The 22,517-nt window shown below is 42.6% G+C and overlaps 1 protein-coding gene across 1 annotated transcript; it reads left to right on the forward strand.

Annotated features, from left to right (window-relative positions):
• Positions 1–1,593: 1,593 nt before the first annotated feature.
• Positions 1,594–22,474, forward strand: LOC115380208 (follistatin-related protein 1). Its single transcript, XM_030081299.1, has 11 exons — positions 1,594–1,754; positions 1,905–1,961; positions 14,482–14,583; positions 14,740–14,869; positions 15,558–15,590; positions 15,767–15,897; positions 16,899–17,017; positions 17,592–17,704; positions 18,664–18,774; positions 19,187–19,281; positions 20,868–22,474. Exons 1-11 carry the CDS (start codon positions 1,752–1,754, stop codon positions 20,907–20,909), a joined length of 936 nt encoding a protein of 311 aa, XP_029937159.1. The 5' UTR covers positions 1,594–1,751; the 3' UTR covers positions 20,910–22,474.
• Positions 22,475–22,517: the final 43 nt, after the last annotated feature.

The raw sequence follows: 22,517 nt of genomic DNA on the forward strand, positions 1-22,517 counted from the left end.
AAGCAAACAAAGGTCATTGAATGAGTAAGAGAACAGGAAGCGGAAAGAAAACACAAACATGAAAAATGCTGATATGTATTGGGCCATTTCAGAACACAAAACCAAGAAAAACAAACAAAGAAGCAATGAAAAGCTAAAAAAAAAAAAAAAAAAAAAAAAAAGATTTTTTTTTTTCTATTCAGGTTTGACATTGTTTATTATTATGTGTATTTGGGATTTCTTTGTATTTCAATGCAATAGCAATGCAGGCAGAATGAGAATCACTCTGAGCACACATACATATACAAAGAGCCTTGAGGGGAAAACTAGTCACAGCATCTATTGAAATAGGTAGATTTCCTCAGAGGGGATAAAACCATTTATAATTGAAGACATACAGTTGGAGAAATTCATTCATCTTCTCATTTCCATTCAAAATTCATTGTGCTGTGGTGTTCAGTGCAGTGGAGATTGCCCCTCCTAGTCACTATTTAATTACTCTGAGCTGGAGCGCACACACCGGTGGGGATTGGTTATCCTGAATAGTTACAGTAGAAGAACCCACGAACATAAATCTTACAGTAGGGGAAGGGATCACTCTACAAGGAGATGCTGTGAAAGAGATGGCAAAAAACCCAGATCCAATGTGACAGTTTAATTTTTAAGTTAAATGGCTCATCAACGTGTTGAAGTCCCAGGAAAGTGGGAAAATAAGAGGGAGGGCTATCCATTTAAGCACTTTGCTGAAAGAAGGTGGGCCCTGTTCTGTCTAAATCCCACTAACCCTTTCATTTTCATATGCAGTCATACATGAAGTTTGAATACATCATACATGCACTTTTTATATATGCAATATGCAGTTTTCACATGCAGCTCTTGAGTATCTCAAATAGCTCTCAGGCCTGCCCTGTGAAAAAGCTGTTACTGTGTTTAGAAAATGTATCACTGCCACTGTCAAACCTTACGGTAAATTTAGGATTGTTAAGGTTCAGTCCTATTCATTTTCAGTCACAGACCTTCATTTAAAAAGAAGCAGAAAACGAGCAAGAAGAAGAGCCATATAGGCTTACAACCCAATCGATTAAATATGGATGCCATGGAAATGTCTCAGCAGAATACTGAGTGACTGAATGAATATTATGGGAACATTATGGTGATACCTTGGGAGATAAAATATGGGCAATAGTGTAACATAAAACATTATAAAATCACTGTGGACGTCACCATTGAGTACCACAGACATTCTCAAGGAATCCAAATAAGAATATGAGCCAATTTTTTTTTTTTTTTTTTTTTTTTTAGAGGTAATCCATCTTTTTTTTTTTTTTTCTTTTTTTTCTTTTTCTTTTTTTTTTTTTTAGAGGTAATCCATCTCTAAGCAGTCATTAGTTATCTGATAGCTGAATGACAGACAGTGGATGATGTAGTGATTCAGTTTTACAGCATGGACAAAACTGTACTGTCCAGGGAGGGAAAGGGTGCTGGTCCTTGGGCGCCCCCCCTTCCCTCCGCTCCTCTCCTCTCCTCTCCGCTCCCCTTCCCCCCTCCCAGACCCCGGTTCCTCCTACTCCGGTTGTGAATTTTCTGTCGGTAAACGTCCTCCAAGGGCTCCAGACGTTTTCATTGGCCACGCCAGCGAGAGAGGAGGGGGGGACGCGGACGAATTCCTCAGCGCTCCTCAAATTTCCTGAAATCACGGACCTCCAGTTCGCCTTTGTACCGACGAACATCCAGCTCTCCCTCCTCCCTCCGCCGCAGCTCCGTTCTCCAAAATGGTAACAGCAACTTGAACCTTTCCTTTAGCAGAAAAAATAGGTTTATTCGGCGCGTTTTGCCACGGAATGCTCCAGTAAAATGTTTGAAAATGTTAAACTTCTATCATGTTTTTTCTTGCTCTCTCTCTCTTTTTTTCCCCCCATGCCCAGATGTTCCGAAGTGTTCCTGTGCTCTTGCTGCTGGCCGTGGCGCTCTCCAACGCCGAGGTAAGTTTACTTCACGCGACTTTATTATTTATTCCTGCTTTAAAGTGTAAGTTTTCAGGTTTTAAAATGTGTGTAAAACGCTTGTATATGTGTTTCCAAAAAAAAAAAAAAAAAAACCTTCCCGACCAACTGGCAGTCGCTCCGTCCGACCGTCTGGAGGAATGCACGGCAGCTCTGTTGAAAAAGCTAGACTAAAACACATCTGGACAAGTCGGAGTCCGTCTAGTAATGCTGTGGTGAAAATACATTTTTTTTCCCGGCTCGGTTTTCACGGTTACGTTGTGCCTTTATGGTGTTTATCTTCAAAAGGGAAACCAATTGTGACATTATCCCTGGCACCCTGGGCATTATAGGGCTTCATTATGGAGACAATTAGTCCCACAGTTCAATTAAACTGCCGCTGGGACCATTTGTTTTGATGGGGCTGTCACTTTCATTCCTAAAACCAATGTATACTATCTAAAGACGCCCGATAGCCCTATGTGTTTCTTTGTTTTTGTCTTTCTTCTTTTTAATAGAGCAAACAGTAACAGTTTGCGTCCTGCTAGACCACATACAGACAGCTCTCACTCTCAGTCTGGAGGTTACAAATAAAGGTGTTGTAAGATAACACACAAGTGTCAGACAGCCGCGAAACCCCGAAGAAAGGGGAAGGAGGGGAATGTTTGTGTTATGACTAATTGGGCAGAGCATGGTGTGAGCCTCGCCAAGGTTAGGGGTTTGATCCCTTCTGATGCCGCCCATGTAAAAAACGTGTACAGTCCTGATCCTTACTGTAAAATGCTGTGGAATAAAAGCCACCACCAAATGGCAGCTGCTTTAATGGCTTTCAGGGTGGTCAGTATGACTTGTGTGTGTGTGTGTGACTGTGTGTGTGTGTGTGTGTTTGTGTGAAGGGGGTTGTGTCACACACTACAGTGCTAAGTAGTCTAACCACTGAGTAAACACAGAGCTAATGTGATGAGATGACTGCCTCATGGCTAACACATTCACCAGGAAAATAAAGTGTAATATCATGTGCAGTAATCGATAGACATCAGCGTTATGGAGAGAAAAATGCCCAAAAGATGTTGTTGTTTTTTTCTGTTCATTTAATCAATGCAAGCACATGCGCACACAAACACACACACACACACACACACTGAGACACCAGGTGGTAATTAAGGGCCTTACCTCACAGGAGGCAGCTGTTGAACACCTGGTTTAGTGTTGACTTCTCTGTTGACCCGGACAGCCGTTTGAGAAACAAACAGGAGGCTAAAATTAGGCATGCATTTCAAACAAGCTACAGTCATGGGGAAAAAATTCTCAAACCTTAACATCTTTAGTGGAAAACACGATAAAGTGGCGCTGTCTTTATAGCTTCAAGCCGTTACATACTCATATATATTCCCCACCCCCACTGACCCCGCAGCCTGTCCCCACCTTTGCCTTTCTGGAAAATGTCCCATTGTGTGCGTCTTTATTGGATCCATGACCTCTGTCGTCTGTGAGGTATGGCGTGGCAGAGACAGAGCACACAGCGGAGTCTGTTCAATTTGCCCGTGAAGTCAATGTGGAGGCATTAGAAAGGCATCTATTCTCCAAAGGTAATTACCCTGATAATGTATGGCCTGTTGACTGGCCGTGGGAAGGGCCTGAACTGGCATACCAGTGTGCTGTCAACGAGTTGGAGCGAAGGCCTCTCAGGAATGGATCTGATGAGCCAACGTCAGACAGGTTGTCAGCCAGGGTGACATCTAGGTTATGTTGAGGTGAGAGAAGGTGCATTACGGAATAATACGCTGACAAAAATGCAGTTTAAAGGAGTTGGAGAGTTTATGGAAACAGTTGTCAGTGTGTTTGAAAGTCTCTGTCTGTGTTTGTGTGGGAGTATGTGTGTGTGTGTGTGTGTGTGTGTGTGCACGCACTGTGTTGTTGTTTTTTGTTTTTTGTTTATTTTCTGGCATGAGGGTAGGTTATTAAAATGTGGACACTGGCTCCTGATTTATTATGAAGGAGAAAGCCTGTGTGCTTCCTGAGGCGAGAAATTGCAGTGCTTGGAGATAAGCGGCTCAGAGATAGTGTGGCGGGGCTGGGTCGAGACTCAGGAAAAACTCTCTTTCTGTGGAGGCTGTTAAGAGATATACATCTGGTGAATAAGATGTTGATGTTTTACTCAAATCCCCCGGCAGCTTGATAGGGAAAGGCAGTCGTGATACATGCGTGGTGAAAGTCACAAAGGTTTACGGCCTCAGGGAACATGCAGGCATACATATAAACGCAGCCAAGGCGATGTTTATATTTTCTCTCCTACGACATGCAGTGTTATTGTATTACCCTGCATTATCAGTGGCGATGGGGTGGGATGACACAGAGGATAATTTAGTGAGCAGCACCACCGCTGGATCTGGCTTCAAAAAATATAGACATCAGGGGGAAATCAGGAACTGACAGCCCAACAGGCAATCAGACAAGAATCTCTGTGCTCCTGCATAGTTCAATTGACAGTCCAAGAGTGTGAGAGGATTAAAGCGCACAGTTCCTCTGGCAGGTTACATTCCCAGCAGGGGGGCTGCTTCCTTGGCTGAGCCCCTGGATGTGTAGCAGTGGGCTGACGATCAGGCACTGATTGAGCTGCTGCCTTTCAGGCACCACACTGTGTTGCCATGTTGATGCTTGTTCTGTCTCATTCAAAGGTGGGCTAAAAATATCTGCCCAGGTGGAGAGAACATGAGCATGAGGGGACGCTGTGTCCTCTGCCTGTATCAGCCTGCTCTAATTACTGTAGCTCAACATCCAGTCATGGATCCTGCGCAGGGATCGGGGGGAAGGGAGAAGGAGAGTGATGTAAAACAGACAGGAGATTAAGCCACTGTCATGTAATTAGGGAGGGAGATTGGGGATGAGGTAAGACTTGGCCCGGTTGTGCTGTGGAATGAGGGGGTACGGAGATGGGAAGGGGGGCTGCACTGTGTTTTATGTCCCTGTAGTGTGTTCTCTTCACTCTTGGCTAAGCTTAAAAGGACTCCTCATTTAGCTTACCAGCTGTACTGGTGTCTTATCATTACCGGCGCTCTGCACTCAGAGGCACAGTGCTCTTACATACATAAATTAACACACACACCAATGACAAACACCAGCATTTGAATGTACCCTCTATCAAAGGGTTTGTGATTCTGAGTTAATGAATATGTAACACATACACACCAAAAGTGGAGGGTTCCAAAATTCTTTTCTACAGATGGCATGGCAGTACACTGTTTTCATCTCAGGAGCACTTTTTTGAAAAGTGTGCATAGACATGGCTTTTGAAGGCAAGATGTTACAAAGGGTATAATTTCCCTTTGTTTTCTTCTTTTCTCACAGTCAGAAGAAGTGAATCAGCATCATTAGTGTAAAGTGAAGAGTAATCTCAGAGGCTAAACCATTTTCTTTAATTGTTATTTAAAACCTATCAAGGAAAATATTGTTTAAAGGTACACTATGCAAAATTGCCAAGGGTCAAGGGTTGAAGTGAGGACCCTTAAGACTCAACTGACCAAAAAAGAAAAAAAAAAAAAAAAAAAAAAAAAAAAAGTCTTGATGGTTGAGACTATATGGTTCTCATCCTTGGCCTGACTCACTGTTGAATTACATGCATATGCTACATTTTGTGTTGAGTTCATCATTAATATTGCATAGTGCTCGTTTAATCCCTCAATCAAAGCATGGCCCCGTGATAGTGTAAGTAAATAAGTAAGTAACTTTGATTTATAAAGCACTTTTCTGAACACAAGTTCTCTCTGGTGCTCTACACCATTAAAATGGAATATCACTAAAAAAATTATCGCTAAAAGATATATATGTATATAAAAAACAGAATTTTAGGACACAAAAACCAAAACAGAAAGTGTGATGTATACTAAAATGCTACCTAAAAAAGTGCTGAACAGTAGTAAAATGTTTTTTAAACTGCATTCCATTATCAGTGTTAATTTATAATGTATGAGGACATACTCTAGTGCAAAGCATCCAGTGTGGCTCAGTTGGTCCTAGATCCACATCCAAAGTAGAATGACTGTTTGATTGGTTCATTAATCATATGACAACAATCGTTCATTTCAGCAGAAAGGTCCTATTTTTACTGCCAAGTATTTATTTTATCTTGAGCATGTTTGTTCCAGGTTCAGTCAGACCGTTGAGAGCTCCTGCAAATAGACACTTATAAAAAATTGTTTAATGCGAGCTGTGAGGGTGAAGAAGAAGTAAAGGTGCCAAGTTAGAGCGCAGGCCTGGTCTCTATGCCAAATGAAGTTACATGGATCTATCGTCACAGCCTCATCGCTGAGCAGTTTGCGGTCACTGGCTTGTTGACAGACTCCAAGATGGCTGCACATGTTACATATCCTGTAGAGAAGGTTTGTAAACAGGCTTTTTTTCTGTTTCTCTCAACATGTTCCAGCCATTAGCCCCAATACTGGCCCCAAAGCAGGAGGCAAGACTGGGACAGGGAATCTACGTGCTCCCTTGGCCTGAGCCCGGGCCCTCCCTCTTGCCCTCTCTCCCTCCCCTTCTCTCCGTGGTGCTGGAAAAATGCCCAGAACAGAGGAGTGGAGGGAGAGAGGCAGAAAACAGGGTGAAGTGGAGAGAGAGAGAGAGAGAGAGAGAGAGAGAGAGAGAGAGAGAGATGGATGAGAGGAAAATTAGGCAAGGTTATCAGGTCAAGAAGGAGAGAGATGAACATCTTGAGCATAGAGAACTGATGCTAAGTCGAAAGATATGACAAAATCAATACTTTATGAATAGAGGAGGATTATGGGTGGAGGACGAGAGAGCAATGTAAAGCAGAGGACACACAAATGAGATGGATAGCGCAGGCAAGATGCTTCCTCTGTGGGATTGATCCGGGTCAGGTGGTGGGGACAGGGGACAGGGGACAGGGCTGCTGTCGCGCCAGTGCTTTGACAGCAGGGTCCACTGGGCCGAGACAACGGGGGTGGTGCTCTGTTTATAGGATTTTAGTTTCTCCGCTGATGTTCTTAACTGCTAGCAGATGTGGCTCAGCCCAGACTGTGACTTATTTCCTGCTTTTCTTGGTCTCTCTCTCTCTCCCTCTCTCTCTCTCTCTCTCTCTCGCTCTAGCTCTCTTTGTCTGTGTTTCTTATTCTCATTATTTTCTTTCTTTCTTTCTTTCTTTCTTTCTTTCTTTCTTTCTTTCTCAGTCGCTCTGTTAAGGCAGGGCCTAATTTGCATTGTGGTTATTGAATTTCAGCCACTGAGAACAAGGGCCTTTTGGGTGCAGAATTAGAGGCTTCGGATTGGAATGACATCATCCCATCCATTGCAACATTCCTTTCACACTGAATAAGAAACACCAGGAAAATAACAGGCAGATCAGTGCCGACTTGTACTTACCCAGGCTCCTTTGTTTCTGCAGGCTTAATTTCCAACCTGCCCCCCCAAGAGAGCCGTACAAGTAACAAGACCACCCATTGAGGTTTTACAAAGAGCACAAATCTTTATAACATGATATCATATCAGCCTCACTTTGGCCTCATTATATCGGGGACACATTTTGCCGATTCTACTATCATCTCATTGAAAAATAAATGCGTTGAATATTAGCCAGGCATTCAGCTCAAACAAAACTCTGATAGAGCATGTCAGAGGAGTCTGTCATTTCGGGGGTTTGTACATGTAAAAGTCATTTCAGAATTTCTCCACTGCATGCTCAGCTGGGGCTTTAACTCTGAGCTCCAGAGGCAGAGGAGTAAGACAAGAACTGAGACTAGACCTCATTTGATATGTATGAAAATAGACTTGAACGGATTCCGAAAGAAAATAGATGCTAGAGATTTGAGAATGGTGGCACTACTTGCATTATTAAGGGCTAATGTTACAGCATTCTTTAATGACTAGAAACAGCCGCTGCCAAAGCTAGTCATTCTCTATGAAGCTGCTCCCCTGTGCTTAGGAAGGAGCTACACGCTTGCACAAATTCCTCAAAGAAGGAAACTGGTTCACAGTTACTGTACATGGATTATGAGTGCTACTCATTTCTTGTTCTAGCTGTGCCCCACTTCTCATGCCCACTCTGGCCTGGTTCGGCCTGACACTGGTTGGAAGAGAAGTGAAAGGGAGGTCATTATGGGCGAAAAGGAGACAGGTGCTTGTTTAGGTTGAGCCCTAGCTGCCGCTCTTCCCTCTGAACTGAGTAGCGCTGGATGATCACAGTCAGGCCTAGAGCATGGGGAAGAGCGGGAAACAGGAGAGACAAAGAGGGGGAGAGCAGGGGCACAACTCTGACCTAGATACTGATGAGATTTTGGCTCAAGACAAACCCTGTCCGACCCCAGCTGAGTCACAACATAGCTAAGGAATGTTTCCCCCTACTTTCTCATTCTCTTCAATCTGTCTCACTTTCTCCACACTGCCCCCCCCCACTCCCCTCCTCCCCCCTCCATTATTGGATCTTACTGTAATTAGAAACATGCTTGTACAGCACAAGGCTGCATTTCTGAGGCCATGACTGTGAAGCCGCCCTGCTGTGCATTCATTTGTTTGTCCATCTGTCAGTCTGAGTGCCTCTCTGCTGAGGTAGTGAAAGTATTTGCGGGGAATGGCCTCATCCTTGGTACGAAACAAAGAAGGGAAGTGATGTATATGATAACAAGTCAAAGAACATTGTGTTACCATGTACCTTGGACTGGGCACATGAGTGAATGCCTATCAGTGTAAATAGACGTCCAGCTGTTAATTGTTAGGAAAAGTGAATGCAGTAAGATGTGCCATTCTGTACGTAGCATTAAAATGACAAATGCCTGCTGATTTTAAATGCCATTGTAAGTTACAGTATGCTGAGAGATGTGTAAAGCTTCTCTAGATGAATGCAAATTGATGCATCCAAGCCACAGTTGGCAGCTTTAATGTCTGTTTTTAATTGAATGACTCATGCGCCAAGAAGTGTATTACCAGTGCTGGGGATAAATCATTACTCCCTGCATGTTCTGGAATAATATTTCTCAAATGAGTAACTGTGTTCAGGGTAAACTAAACTTTGGGGATCAAGTTGCCAATTGAAACATATGAATGTTGTGTTAAAGTGGAGATTCTTATGGTTTAAAGTAACACACCAGATTTTAAACTCTAGTCAGTCAAGTTACCATTTATTTTTCTTACATAGAGTCATTACAATTTTACAATATTTTTTTTCCAGTAATGTAAAATAAATGAGCACCCAAAAGGTGGCAAGCCATAATACAGAATGTACTGTAGTAGATTTGGCACAAGATTTGTCCAGCACCTTCCGAAATCACAGAGATGTAGAATGCATAGTGCCATCAAACAGTGTTTGAGTTTGTATCATTTTATAAAGGTAGCAGGCACGGTGAATCCTGAGGTTTGGTTCATGGGCAGCTTTCAGATTGTATTCTTTGTAAAACTTTTCTGTGGAAAGTGACTTGCATTTCCCAGTTCTTTCTGACTATCTTCAAAACATGGAGGCAAAAGCCCTGCTTTGCTTTGAAGAATCTATACCACTCTCTGCATGAACCCAGCGACTTTAAAATGAACTTAAACAATGTTATTCTTTTGTCTTCTTTTTCTGCCCCCCCCAACACACACACACACACACACACACACACACACACACACACCACCACCACCACCACCACCCCTCCCGAGCCTGTCTCTTTCAATATCCCAAGTTGTCATCTATCTTAATGTTCATTTTGGAAACCCACAGAGGACACTAAATTACTTTAGTGGAAAGGAGAGAACATTTTCTTAGATGTAGCTCTGCATTACCAAACTGATGGATGATCAATATATTTAGCGTGTATGTGAGGGTAACATAACTTGCAGCTTAACCTCTCGCTCTCCATATATTGTTACTCACTGCATTAAGCAAGAGGTTATATTAAATGTGTAATGCATTACTTTTTTCCTCACCCTGATTATCACTAAAGACATCGTTGTGGCGACTTGCTTGTTTATGATTGCTAAACCAGTGTTCTTTATTCCAATGAGTGGAGTGATGCATTATGGGAATGAATTCACAATGGATGTAAAGTGACATCCTCAGCAGAGAAGCATCGATTGGCCTGCTGAATCAATGGAGCAGCACTGATATTTAGTCACACAAACATACACACACATACACACAAGCACACACACACACAATATGCATGCATACAAGTGGATAGGCTCTCTTACTCATACATATCCCATTTACTACACAACACTCCCTACTGTGTAGTGTGTGTGTGTGTGTGTGTGTGTGTGTGTGTGTGTGTGTGTGTATGTGTGTGTGTGTATGTTTATACAAGAAAGGGAGAGGCAGGAGGACTAAAAGCGTAAAGATTCTAATGTGTTTTTATTTGTTAGTGGGTGACAGATAGCAGCCCTGCTGCTGTTTCACTGTCTGGGCTGTTATCAGCAGAGGAAAATGAAAGAGGCTATCTTTTGGAGGTTGTGTGTGTGTGTGTGTGGGAACTCCAATCTGCTTCAGCATGAGGTCAATCAACCTCTGGCAGGAGAGAAATTGACTTCAGACCTCCCTCCTTTCTTTCCTACTTGCACGTCTCCCTGTTTCTATTAGTCTGAGTCTCTTCATAGCTTCTTCCTGCTCATCTTTTTTTCCTCCTCGCTCTCTCTTTTCCTCCTCTGGCTTCCAGGCAGCTCTGCAAGACTGGTCTCAGTTCACCGGGACATCTCCTGCAGCCATAAAAGGGCATGGCACAGGGAATTAAATGACAAGATAGAGAGAATTACAGCCGAGGAGAGATTAAAATATAGCAGACTTGAATGGTGAGGCACAAAGACAGAAAGATGAAAATCATATGCAGGAATTTGGAGAAAACCTCCTTAAATCTATTAATCTTCTTAAAACCTTTAAATAAATTTAACTTCCAGCCAAATGAAGGGAAAGAGGGATAGGGAGGTGGGGAAAAAGACATAATAAATGTAAGATGCAGTAAATGTCAGAGATATGTATCTATATAAATGTAAAGCTCCCTTGAATGTTAATTAGCCAATCAATGAACACTGACAAGCAACTTCACTGATGTAATTCAGACAGCTCTTTGTATGATGGGTTCTGCTTCGGTTGTTATGATTCACCAGTCGCTTACCACAGACAGCTCTGGCTGCTGTGATTGGCTCAGATGGGTGAGATGGGAAATGAGTTAGCATTTGTTGACTGCGATGAAAAATTGATATCATTTTAGTAGGACACCTTTAGTGTGTGTGTGTGTGTGTGTGTGTGTGTGCTTGGGTTTGTGTGTGTGCTTGGGTTTGTGAGCCTGCCAAGAGGCCAAAACTGGCCTTGGCTTTTGAATCCAGCACAGAGGTCCTTGGAGAGACCCACTCCTTACTATGTGTGTGTGTGTGTGTGTGTGTGTGTTAGGCTGAAACTAGCCTTGGCTTTTGAATGCAAAGAAACAGCCCCTGTGTTTGCCCTCTGCTGGCTGCTACAGAACGACTTCAAACTCCGCCCACATTCATATACATTGATGACGTCATGGCCTCATGTTGGCGCTAATTTATGAACCTATTGTGCGAAAGAAGGCCGAAAATTATCCTAAAACACTTGATTCATGAAACTTTCCCATACCACCAAAATGAGCACAAATTACACTGTAGAATAATAAATTAGACACAGCTATTGACTGAGTGGTGTGTGCATGAAATTGTCCAATTATGTGTGTCACACCCCAAATTAAATTAAGTTTAGGCAAACCTTGGTCTGCAAAGAAGAAGGCTTGGTGCAGCATTAACATACTCCAGTAGCATGAAATCTGCCATAGTTGCCAGGCCTTACCATAGGCACTGGCCTACATAAAGCAGGCAGCATCCAGTTATCCAATTATGCTCCATGCCTCCATCAAGAGCTTATGCATCTTTGAGCCTTAGTAGGCTATTTATTCATACTTCTGATGCAAAAATTCACACTAAGCATTAAATATTAAACTTAAACGAAGTGAGAAAAATAAGCCATTATGCTTCATCACAGAGGAGGAGAAAATTCTTTAATATTCTGGGATTGTAATACTTTTCCATTTCCAAGGCAAATATGTAGTTCTTTTAAAAGAGCGCACATGTTTTCATTCTGACCAGACGTGAGAATGATCTTATGGCTACAGTGAAGGTGGAGTTAATAAATGCGTGCCGTTGCTGTGAAATGAGCATACGCCCGGTGTAAGCTCATACTTTGTTTGTAAAATAGCTTGATGAATAAGGGCGAATGAGGCCGATTTTTCTACAAGCAGTTAATAGATGGAATAGCTCATTTTATTGTCTCTAATGTCTGCTTGGGATGTTTTAAGTAATTGTGCCATTATGAAGATATTTGCATGAATTCCAGTGCGTGCAGGGCAGCATAATCCCGTCCGTGGCAATGACACTGACAAATGCAGTTCCACTTCCTAAGCTTATACAGTCAACAAGTGATGTCACAGTCGCTTTATCAATTATTCCCCACTGTCTGTGTCTGCGTTTGTCAGCGCGTTTGTTCTGCTCTGAGCGACATATTCTGCTCTGATCTCATAATGGGCCTCAGTTCCATTTTGCTCTCTTTGATTGACAGCTCAGCCATGTAACCATAACAGGAGCCTGTACTTGCTATCACCATAGCAACACTCCATTTGAATCAGGTGAAACAAGGACCGGTGCCTGTGAATCCATTAGCTAAATGTCAGGGATCCTCTTGGTTCTATTTAGAGAGACACAGAAAGAGAGAGAGAGCGAATGAGAGAGAGAGAGAGAATGTATATACTTGATTTAGCTAAGAAGCTCATCCATTATTCAAGTGCTTATTGGAGGTTTCTACAGGTTTCAGCAGGCTATAGCTTTTTCAGGCGGCTCTTTTTGGCCCATCTGTGTCTAACAGGCTCAACGGTCCATCCCGCTCAAGGCCCTGGGGATTGCTTTGAAGCTATTCCATGACCTCAGCTTTGGAGTGTGTGTGTGTGTGTGTGTGTGTGCACGCCTGTATATGTGTCTGAATCATGCAAAGCAATAGCCAGAAAGCCCAGCCCCTTAATTCCTCTGCAGAATCACCCTCCTCTCTTTCTGTCTGCTCATAAAGGGTTAAAGCTGCTACAGTGTACGTCTCTCATGTGACCCTCACTCTGCACTCCGTGTCAAATAGCCCTGTTATTAGCGTCCTGAATGATAAGGGTTCAGTCACAAGAATCCACCGTCTTTTTAACCTACATTCCATTCCCTGACACAGAAACACACACAGCTGCTCGGAGGCCAGCTCACGTGCAGCCCGGGTACAGTACGCCAACTTTGTGTCTCGCACATGCAGGAAACAGGGGCTTAAGGAGGAGGGGAGTCTGGCGAGAGAGGGAGGGGTAAAGGTTTCACAAAGCATGGGAATGGGCCCAAAGGAAAACACAACTCAGACTCCAGATGTGGAAACACCCTGTGTATACACACACACAAACACATAGACACACGCACACACACACTCACACAGAGAGAGAGAGAGAGAGAGAGAGAGAGCGACAGACACACACACACACACAGATAGGGAAAGGAGGAGGTAATGAGGGTCATAAAGCAGCTCTTGCAGCTCCGCTTGGCAGCTTGTGATTGGTTGGTTCTCAGCTCATGTGAAAATAGTTTTGCAAGTCTTCTGGCCTTGTTTGAGCACAACAGACAAAAGCAGGGAGAGAACAAGAAACAAAGGGATGGAGCTTACAGCGAGAGACAACGGGGGAGACGGGGACTGAATGTAAAGGAGGAGAAAGTTGAACCAAAATAGAGAAGCAAGGCAGATTTTTAAATTATGCAGAGGATTTTTATTAAGCAAGTGTTTTGGTTTTGTCCTGGTGAGGTCGTGTCCTCCTGCTGGCTTGTACAGTACTCATTCTGTCTCATTTCTGTGTTCCTTACACACATACACACATACACCCACACACACCCACACAGACACACAAACACACACACAGTGTTTCTGACCCACACTGACTTCTGTCTTCATTGAACATTCTAGAGGTTTTATCAAGGCTGAAGCCATTTCCTGGGGCTAGCTCCAATGTTTGTCTTCTAAGTTTTGTCCTATTAAAAAGCTATCACCTCTTGAGTTGAGCCTGACTGTAGTTGGCATGGCAACTAGTAGCAAACATAAGTGGTTCTCCAAGGAGCCTGATAAATGGAGATACTAAGAGATGAAGCAGCGATTAGAATCAGAGATAGAGCCTGGGAAAAAAAGGAAATGAAATGTCAAAGGTAAAGAGCCTTTACATTGGGTTTCACTGGGCAGAAAACTGTCCCCATCTTCCCCACAATGTCAAGGCAGTGAAAGGGAAACTATCCCACATGATCTATGTTCGTTTGTCAAAGTTGTCTCAGATGTAGTTAATTGTTAAAATGTGGCATTTAGGATGTGATCTATAATAGTGTGTGTGCATTAGAATGCTGCCAACACCAACACAACAACATCGGTGCTGTGTAACGTGCATGTTAACAGTGTAACAGCGCCACCCTCTGTTTGAAGCATGTGGAAACAGCGTCTCTCCACAGTGTCAATGATGAGTTTCTTCTCTCTTAGGAGGTCCAGAGTAAGAGCAAAGTGTGCGCCAATGTGTTCTGCGGGGCGGGCAGAGAGTGTGCTGTCAACGAGAAGGGGGAGCCCAGCTGTTTGTGTATTGAGGTCAGTGATGTGGGTTTAACTCTGTGGCTCTTCTGAGCTTGTAACATCGCTTCCATTCATCGAGGAATATATATTTATTTTGACTTTTGCACTTTTTTCCAGTTTATTTCTCCACCCGCTTTCACACACTATCTCTCATTCTCTCTCTGCTTTCAGAGCTGTAAGCCCCACAAGAGGTCAGTGTGTGGCAGCAATGGTAAAACCTACAGGAATCACTGTGAGCTCCACAGAGATGCCTGTCTGACTGGCTTGAAGATCCAGGTGGCCCATGACGGACACTGCCAGGGTAGGAGCAGCAGTACACAACAACGCATCATAGGAGTAAAAAACTCACCAATCCCAGCACAACAGACCCCATGCTCCCTGGTTTGGACCCAAATGGATTGTCATTGTCTAAAGTGAAGAACTTTATCTGACCTAGAACCACTGTGTCTACTAACTGTAGATTATTAATTTGACTGATCAATTTCTAATCTCTATGAGCTGATACGACACATCAAGGACAGAATAGTATTGCCAATTTCTCTCCCTCTCCCTCTCTCTCTCTCTCTCTCTCTCTCTCTCTCTCTCAGTCATCTGAGGTGACCAGGTTGAAAGCCAGCTATATATGGCTCTCTTTTCATCACTGATCTCAGCCAGTCTTCCACTAGACCTTCACTGCTGACCTTGGCTTATCTATTAATGCATCTAATAGTAGTGCATCTTATCTCAAGTGAACTTTCACTGCTCACAGTTTGTGATGTCTTCTTGTCTTTGTTCCTTGGCTGGACTGAACATTGATCAGACTTGTGGAAGAAAAGGTAGTGTGAGACAATAGTTATGTCACTCTGTTATCCTCTGGTTCAGACCTTTGGCCAAGCACTCAGTGACACCTGTGTTGCGTTCAATTAATTTGAACACAAGTCAAAACTGCTGAAGTCATTAATTTGATAATTGCTTGCCTTATATATCCTTTGTCTTTTTTTGTCTTTTAGAGAAGAAAACAGATCAGGCAGCTGCCAGCCCAGGTGAGTGAGAGTGTTTGTGTGTGTGTTTGTGTAAGAATGTGCCTATTGGAAAGGACAAAGTGATTTGTCAGCATGGAAATACTGACATATGCACAATCTGACAGGGGTCAAGATTTTTATGCTTTGTGATGATTTGATAAAATGTCATTGACCAAAATGTACACATGACTCTGCAGTGGTATGTTACGTTGCGGACCGCAATGAGCTGAGGAATCGTGTGATCCAGTGGCTGCAGACTGAGGTGGTCCCAGACGGCTGGTTTGTGAAGGGATCCAACATTTCTGACATCCTGCTCAAATACTTCAAGGTGGGCCTCTCTTTTTTTTGTGGAGGTACTGCCTCTGCATCATTCTCCCCGGTCCCCAGTTTGGTAAACCACATAGGTAGACTGTATGCAGCACTAATAGGACTTCTCTGTGTGTACCTTGCAGAGGCCCTTCTGTCCCCATCCACCCCACAAATCCACAAAGCTGCCTCAAACTGTGTCTGATGATTCATGTGACAGACTTTTCAGGCATGTCAGCTGATAGTTGTAATTCAGATTAATGAAGGTCCCTCTCCTGTTGAGAAAGACCGCCGCCACTCTCCTGTTGGCTGACAGGAAAGACCTTAAAGGGGATGAGTAGATAGTTCTTGAACAATTTTAATTAATCTGCATTATTTATTAGTGTGATCTTTCCCATTCCAAATAAAGTGGTGTAAATTTTGCGTTTTCATGTCATTGTCCTTTTATGGTATATCATGAATCTCTTTGAGACCTTCTTTCTTCCACAGAAACACCACATTGTTGTATAATGGGGCCTTTTACTGGCTGAAAGCTCTACCACCTCTGCTGCCACACAGTTCAGAGGCCTTTACCAGGGGCCTCATGCAGGGAGAGGCTTACAGACCCTATAGGTTACCAAGCAATAGCTGTCTGCATCCATGCCCCACAATCCTCTTTAGTGGTAGGATTAAAGCATCTTTGGCACTGGCAGATGTTAATTCACTGGTAGCAACAAATACACATTTACGCAATTTACAGATGTACACTTGAAAAAGGGACAATACTTTACAATACAATACAAATACATTTGCTAGAATACATTGAGTGGGGCGTCATCATGTATGTGCAAAACTGTGGTATATGTTAGCAGCTGACTGATGATAAGTTTAGCTGACTGCTTCAGACAGTGTCCAAGTTCATTATCTTGTCATCAGCACATCATTGTGTTATCATTATCTTGGTATTCACAGCCTACTGTTTTATCAGGCAACTTAAGATTAGGCCTAACTATGCCTTTTCCATGGCTGTCCATGTTTCTGCAGACATATGACAATGGTGATTCCCAGCTGGACTCCTCGGAGCTGCTCAGATTCATCCAGCACAACGAATCAGCTGTGGACATGCAGGCCTATGCAGACCAGGAGAGCAACAAGCTGCTCAGGTCAGTCTCTGCACGCCTCACTGTTTGCATGCATGCCTACCTGTTCATGTTTACAAGAGGACCGGAGGGAGAGCAGGTGGTTGAGTGCATGTGTGTGCATAAGAAAGAGCCTGAAGTTGTTGTTTCTTTTGCATAACTGTGTTTCGCCACCCCTCACTAAGTGAATCTGATCTGTGAATATTTCCTTCTGTAGGAACTTTAGTACACGTGCGCCCATGTTTGGCCCTACAGTGTGTAAATATCCATATCCATATGCTGTGGTGCTATTTTAAGGTCTGCATCATCAGTCACTAAACCCTATCTGGGCCAAAGTGAAATGCACTAGGGCCTCCTGTGGGAGCCTGCACTGACATAAAAACCTGTGCTGTATCAGATAAAACCCGCTGAATAGATTGTGTTTCTACAGTATGCTCTATTTTTTCAGCAATGTTTCATTACTTTTGTATGAAGCAACCAATATGTAACCTTTGCGTGTGTGTGTGTGTGTGTGTGTGTGTGTGTGTGTGTGTGTGTGTGTGTGTGTGTGTGTGCGTGTGTGTGTGCGTGCGTGCGTGTACATGCGCATGATTCCCAGGAGCCTTTGTGTTGATGCTCTCATTGAGCTGTCTGATGAGAATGCTGACTGGAAGTTGAGCTTCGATGAGTTCCTCAACTGCCTGAAGCCTGGTTTCAATCCGCCAGAGAAGAGTGAGCCCAGGATTCCTCCATAGATACATGCATGATCAATAACATAAATACTATAACTATAATTGAACTATAACTATGTACTGTTACCCAGTATTCCACAAAATGCTATTTTGCTAATAATTATGAACAGCAGTTTTTTATATATATGTATATATAAAAACATACATACAACACACACATATATATATATATGTGTGTGTGTGTGTGTGTGTGTGTGTGTGTGTGTGTGTATATATATATATATATATATATAATGCTTTGAGTTTACTATCTTTTTGCATCATGTTACATCCACATTAATTTTTCCCTATTTATCGAAACTGCCTCAACTTGTTACTCATTTCCAGACTTATTTTTTGCTGCTCCCAGTGTGCCTGGTCGGTTTGAATGGGTATATCTGGGGGAAAGTTCACAGGAAGAGAAGCTATGGCTCTCTGACAGAGAAAACTAACATTCTCTGTGGAGCACTGAACCACAGTGCTGCATCAGACTCAAGGACACACAAACACAGTTGGCCTAGTGCAACAGTTTACCTCAACTATATATGGTGGTTTTCTAGGTTTTCTAAATCTATGGAAAGTAAAATCCTGGAAAAGTTAAGCTTCAGTTACATGGCCTGTCCAAACAGTTCTTGGAATAACATTTTTTAAATTTTCTTTGTGCAATTACTCATCTTGCATTGTTTGACCATTAAGGACACTTTATAGTAATAAACTTCATAACAAATTTCATGATCCATATGTCCAATGTGATAGTTGTAGATAACCAACTCAAGCTCTTAATGAATAGTTTAACATTTGAACACAAAAACTGATGAATTGTTGTCATGGAAATTCAACTACATGTCATGAAATGAAAATATGTCTTAGTTGTGCATTTGGCCTAGCTCTTTCTGAAAACTGAAATAATTGATATGTGGCGTTTTGTTGAACAGTGTATGTGTGCGTGTGTTTCTGCAGAGTGTGCCTTGGAAGATGAGACATATGAAGATGGTGCTGAGACCCAGGTGGAGTGCAACCGCTGTGTTTGTGCATGCGGCAACTGGGTCTGCACTGCTATGACCTGCACTGGTAAGGGGAAATATACAGCATGATCAGTCTTTTTAAGGGGCGATGTTACCCCCAGTTTCAGTACCTCTCTGCCTACCCCACTAATCAAAAAGCAGTGCATGAGGCATGGAGAACAGTAGAGGAGAGGGAGGACAAGAAATGAGCAGCTATCAAATCAATCACATTACATAGATTTGCACTACAGTACGAACCTATGAAACATGCCATGATGTTCACCCAATTTTGATATTTTATCTCAGGGAGAGAGAATAGTTGATTTAGTGCCTAAAACAGTGGCAGTACATTACATTATTGCCTTTTATGTGAAACACTAGTTAACATCTCAAAAACATGTAATGTGTCTGATGCTTTTAATAAACTCATCTGAATATCTCAAAATAAACTACCCCTGTCCATTTCTTTTTCGATCAAGACAAAACGGCTGTTGTGGATGAGTCGGTAGATGCTGGGGCGGAGATGACTGAGGAGGAGTGGAACCGCCGTGTGGCTGAGCTCAACAAGCACCAGGTCAGTTCTGGTCAGAGTTAAAGATGACTGCTTTAGTGTCCTTGATCCCCTTTGGGAAATAACTTCAAATACTTGCACTTTGACAGTGCGTATCTGAATCAAACTGCTCAAACAATGAATGTAGTGGCTGTAAACTTTTAAGTTTGTAAGTAGTGGCTGTAAACTTTTATTTGACTCGCATTGTGCACCAGCATATCACACAGCTTCAGAACATCTGGCTTGAAAGGGGAAATGATGAATCAGAGCATTAAGGAAATGCAATTAAGGAATGATACTTTAATAAAAACAACAATCTTCTGTATTGCCTAAGTTTGGTGTGAAATACAGGGAGAAGAAACTAATGAGCCAAATGATCACCAATATTTCCCATAATGCTACAGTAGAGGTGTTTGGAGAAACAAGCTCAGAACTTATCCAGGCTGTTAATACAAACCCTAGAACCCCTCTAGACAGTTAATACAATGCTAGAATTTCCCCATTCAGTCAGTATAGTTTTAGAACCTTCTTAGAATTCTTGAATCTTCCCAGGTCAATAGAATCTAGAATAACTTACTCCAACAGTCCGCTGAGTTCTCATAAATGACCAGATCGTCAACAGAGTTCTACAAAATCCCCAGTCAATAGAGGTCTAGAGCTTCCCCAGTCCGCCAGTGCAATTCTAGAACTTCCCCGGACAGGACATAGGGTCCTGGAACATCCCCAGTCAATCAGGTTCTAGAACCTGCTCAGACGGTCAATCAAGTTCTAGAACACTCCCAGTCAACCAGTCCAGTCAGCCAGTGCATTCCTGGAACTTCCCCAGTCAGCCAGTGCAGTGCTAGAACCTGTCCGGACAGGACATAGGGTTCTGGAACATACCCAGTCAATCAAGTTCTAGAACCTGCCCAGATGGTCAGTCGAGTTCTCAAACTTCCCCAGACAGTCAATAGAGATCTGGAGCACTCCCAGTCAACCAGTGCAACCTTGGAGCTTCCCCTTTCAACCAGTGCAGTCAGTCAGTGTAGTCCTAGAGCTTCTCCAGTCAACCAGTGCAGTCAGCCAGTGCAGTCCTAGAACTTCTCCAGTCACCCAGTGCAGTCCTAGAACTTCCCCAGTCAGCCAGTTTCAAGTAGGTGAGACAAACTGCTTTGTCATCCCTACAAAGCATCTCTGTGATATTGTGCAGCAAGGTTGTGGTTTGTGTTTGTGTTTGTGTGTGTGTGTGTGTGTGTGTGTGTGTGCACGCATGCACGTGCATGTGTCCTTGTTCTTGTGGGTATTTGCATGAGGCTCGTGAGGTGGCACTGGGGTTCTGGCTTGAGGCCATGGCTGAGTCAGCGAGGTCGTGTACTCTGCACTCCAGTGTGGCAGTTTTGTGCAATTCTGATGTTATTGGAATTCTGTTGTGAGGACCTTGTTGTGACATAAAATGTTGCTTCCAAATCGGAAAAGTACATGTGAAATTTCAATGATGATAAAATTAAAAAAAAAGCTACTAGGTGCTTCGCACACTGACATAGACTCACATCTTCATTTTTTAATTGGCATACTATATCTACTGTCTTTTCCTCTCAGCTGTTTTGCTCTTTTAATTTTCTTTTTTACAGGAAACAGTTGAGAAGATGAAGATCAGCACAAAGGAGGTTTAAGTAAGGAAGCAATGAAGGAGAGGATGCCATCACCCTTCCTCCATACTTGATTTACCTTGCGGCCCTGTGTAGTAACTAAATTGACTTATTCATGTTTCTTTCTTATGTTAATTATTATGCCTTTTTACATTGTTTATGTGTTTGTGTTGTTATTTGTTAGATTCAGGGGCTATGGAAGAGTATTATAGGATTCACTTGTGTTCATTACTGTCATGTTGTTTGATTGTATAACTGCACCCTTACACTAGGAATGGGGCGGTTTTTACTGCAGTCCATATATTTTTACAGTTATTATGAGAAAAAAATATCAATTGGTCACTGGTTTGCAAAATGAAAGTTGCTGTAGAAGAAGGTGAACTTGGAGAATGCTCCAATGGAAGTGTGACAGTCGTTTAAGTAAAAAGAAACTGAGACCTAACACCTTGTATACCCTCACAGGTTTTATACTTGTTGGCACACTGAACAGGTGTGAACAGGTGTGGGATGGGAGGTTAAAACTACTATTGATTTCGACTCAGTTGGCTTTCAGAACCGCCAGAATAGGCTACTACTTGACCAATGCACTTCTCTCTCTTTCTCTCTAGTCTAGTTTTCTTAGGCTTTAGTTTATCACCAGCCCAAAATTAGTTTGTATCTTACAGCTAATGCAATCATTATTTTGCTGCAAAAAGTGTTTGCTTCTATGTACAGTATGTTATGGGCTTGAGATGGAAGTCACATTGCCCCCATGTTATACTCAGACAGGCTCGCCGGTGCTTTTAATTTTAACATTTCTGTCAATTAATCGATGCTTTGCAATTCTTTTTGAGCAAAATCTGTCACTTAAAGATGTAGTGGTCCAGCTTTTTAGTCTTGAATAACACCATTGCACCAAGGTGAGATGTGATCTGAATATAGGATGGAGTGAATGAAACCAAAGCCTGTCGATGAGAATGTTTGAATGATGTACAAACCCCTCCAGGTAAAACATTACTCTGGACCCAGCAACAACACTATACCTGTGCTTTCAGAATCACTCTAACAGAAGGACTAGCCTCACTGTCAGCTTGAGTAGCTTAGGCATCAAAAACTGGGTGTATAAAACTCAGTATTTGTGTGTGTGTGTGTGTGTGTGTGTGTGAGAGGGAGAGGGAGAGACAGACAGACAGACAGCACATATCTGTGCATACAAGAGTGAGTGAATGTGTCTGCATGTGTGTTTGTGCGCTGTTAGTGTGCGGTATTGAGAATAGTTTGGTTTGTTTATTGTGTGTGCTTTTTTTTTTTTTTTTTTAAATACCCATGTCTAAATTTGGAGAATTGTTGATAAAAATCAGTGCCTTAGACCTGCAAACAATATAGGTCTCTCTACCTTTGCCTGCACATACTATACCACATATGATATAGCAAGAATGAGTATGCTTTGCAGACGTTTAGCAGTAAACAAGTGCTTTGTGACTCTATCCTTGTTACATTTTTTGTGTGAGTGTTGCATAACTAGGTTCAAGCTCATTTTTTTATATTCCACTAGAAGTGCAGAGACTGTAAGTACATGTATGTATGCCAATAAACTCCATAAACTACAACATGATATTGTCATTTTGGTTGTGTGGAAGTACGAGACTGTGT

Source organism: Myripristis murdjan, chromosome 21 (genome assembly GCF_902150065.1).
Source record: "Myripristis murdjan chromosome 21, fMyrMur1.1, whole genome shotgun sequence".
Taxonomy (NCBI): Eukaryota; Metazoa; Chordata; class Actinopteri; order Holocentriformes; family Holocentridae; genus Myripristis; species Myripristis murdjan.

What these genes read in the sequence shown, in the direction of transcription:
- LOC115380208 (XM_030081299.1), top strand. An exon ending in CCAGCTGTTTGTGTATTGAG is followed by an intron (nt 14,584 to 14,739) that starts GTCAGTGATGTG and finishes CTCTGCTTTCAG; the next exon opens with AGCTGTAAGCCCCACAAGAG. An exon ending in CCATGACGGACACTGCCAGG is followed by an intron (nt 14,870 to 15,557) that starts GTAGGAGCAGCA and finishes TTTGTCTTTTAG; the next exon opens with AGAAGAAAACAGATCAGGCA.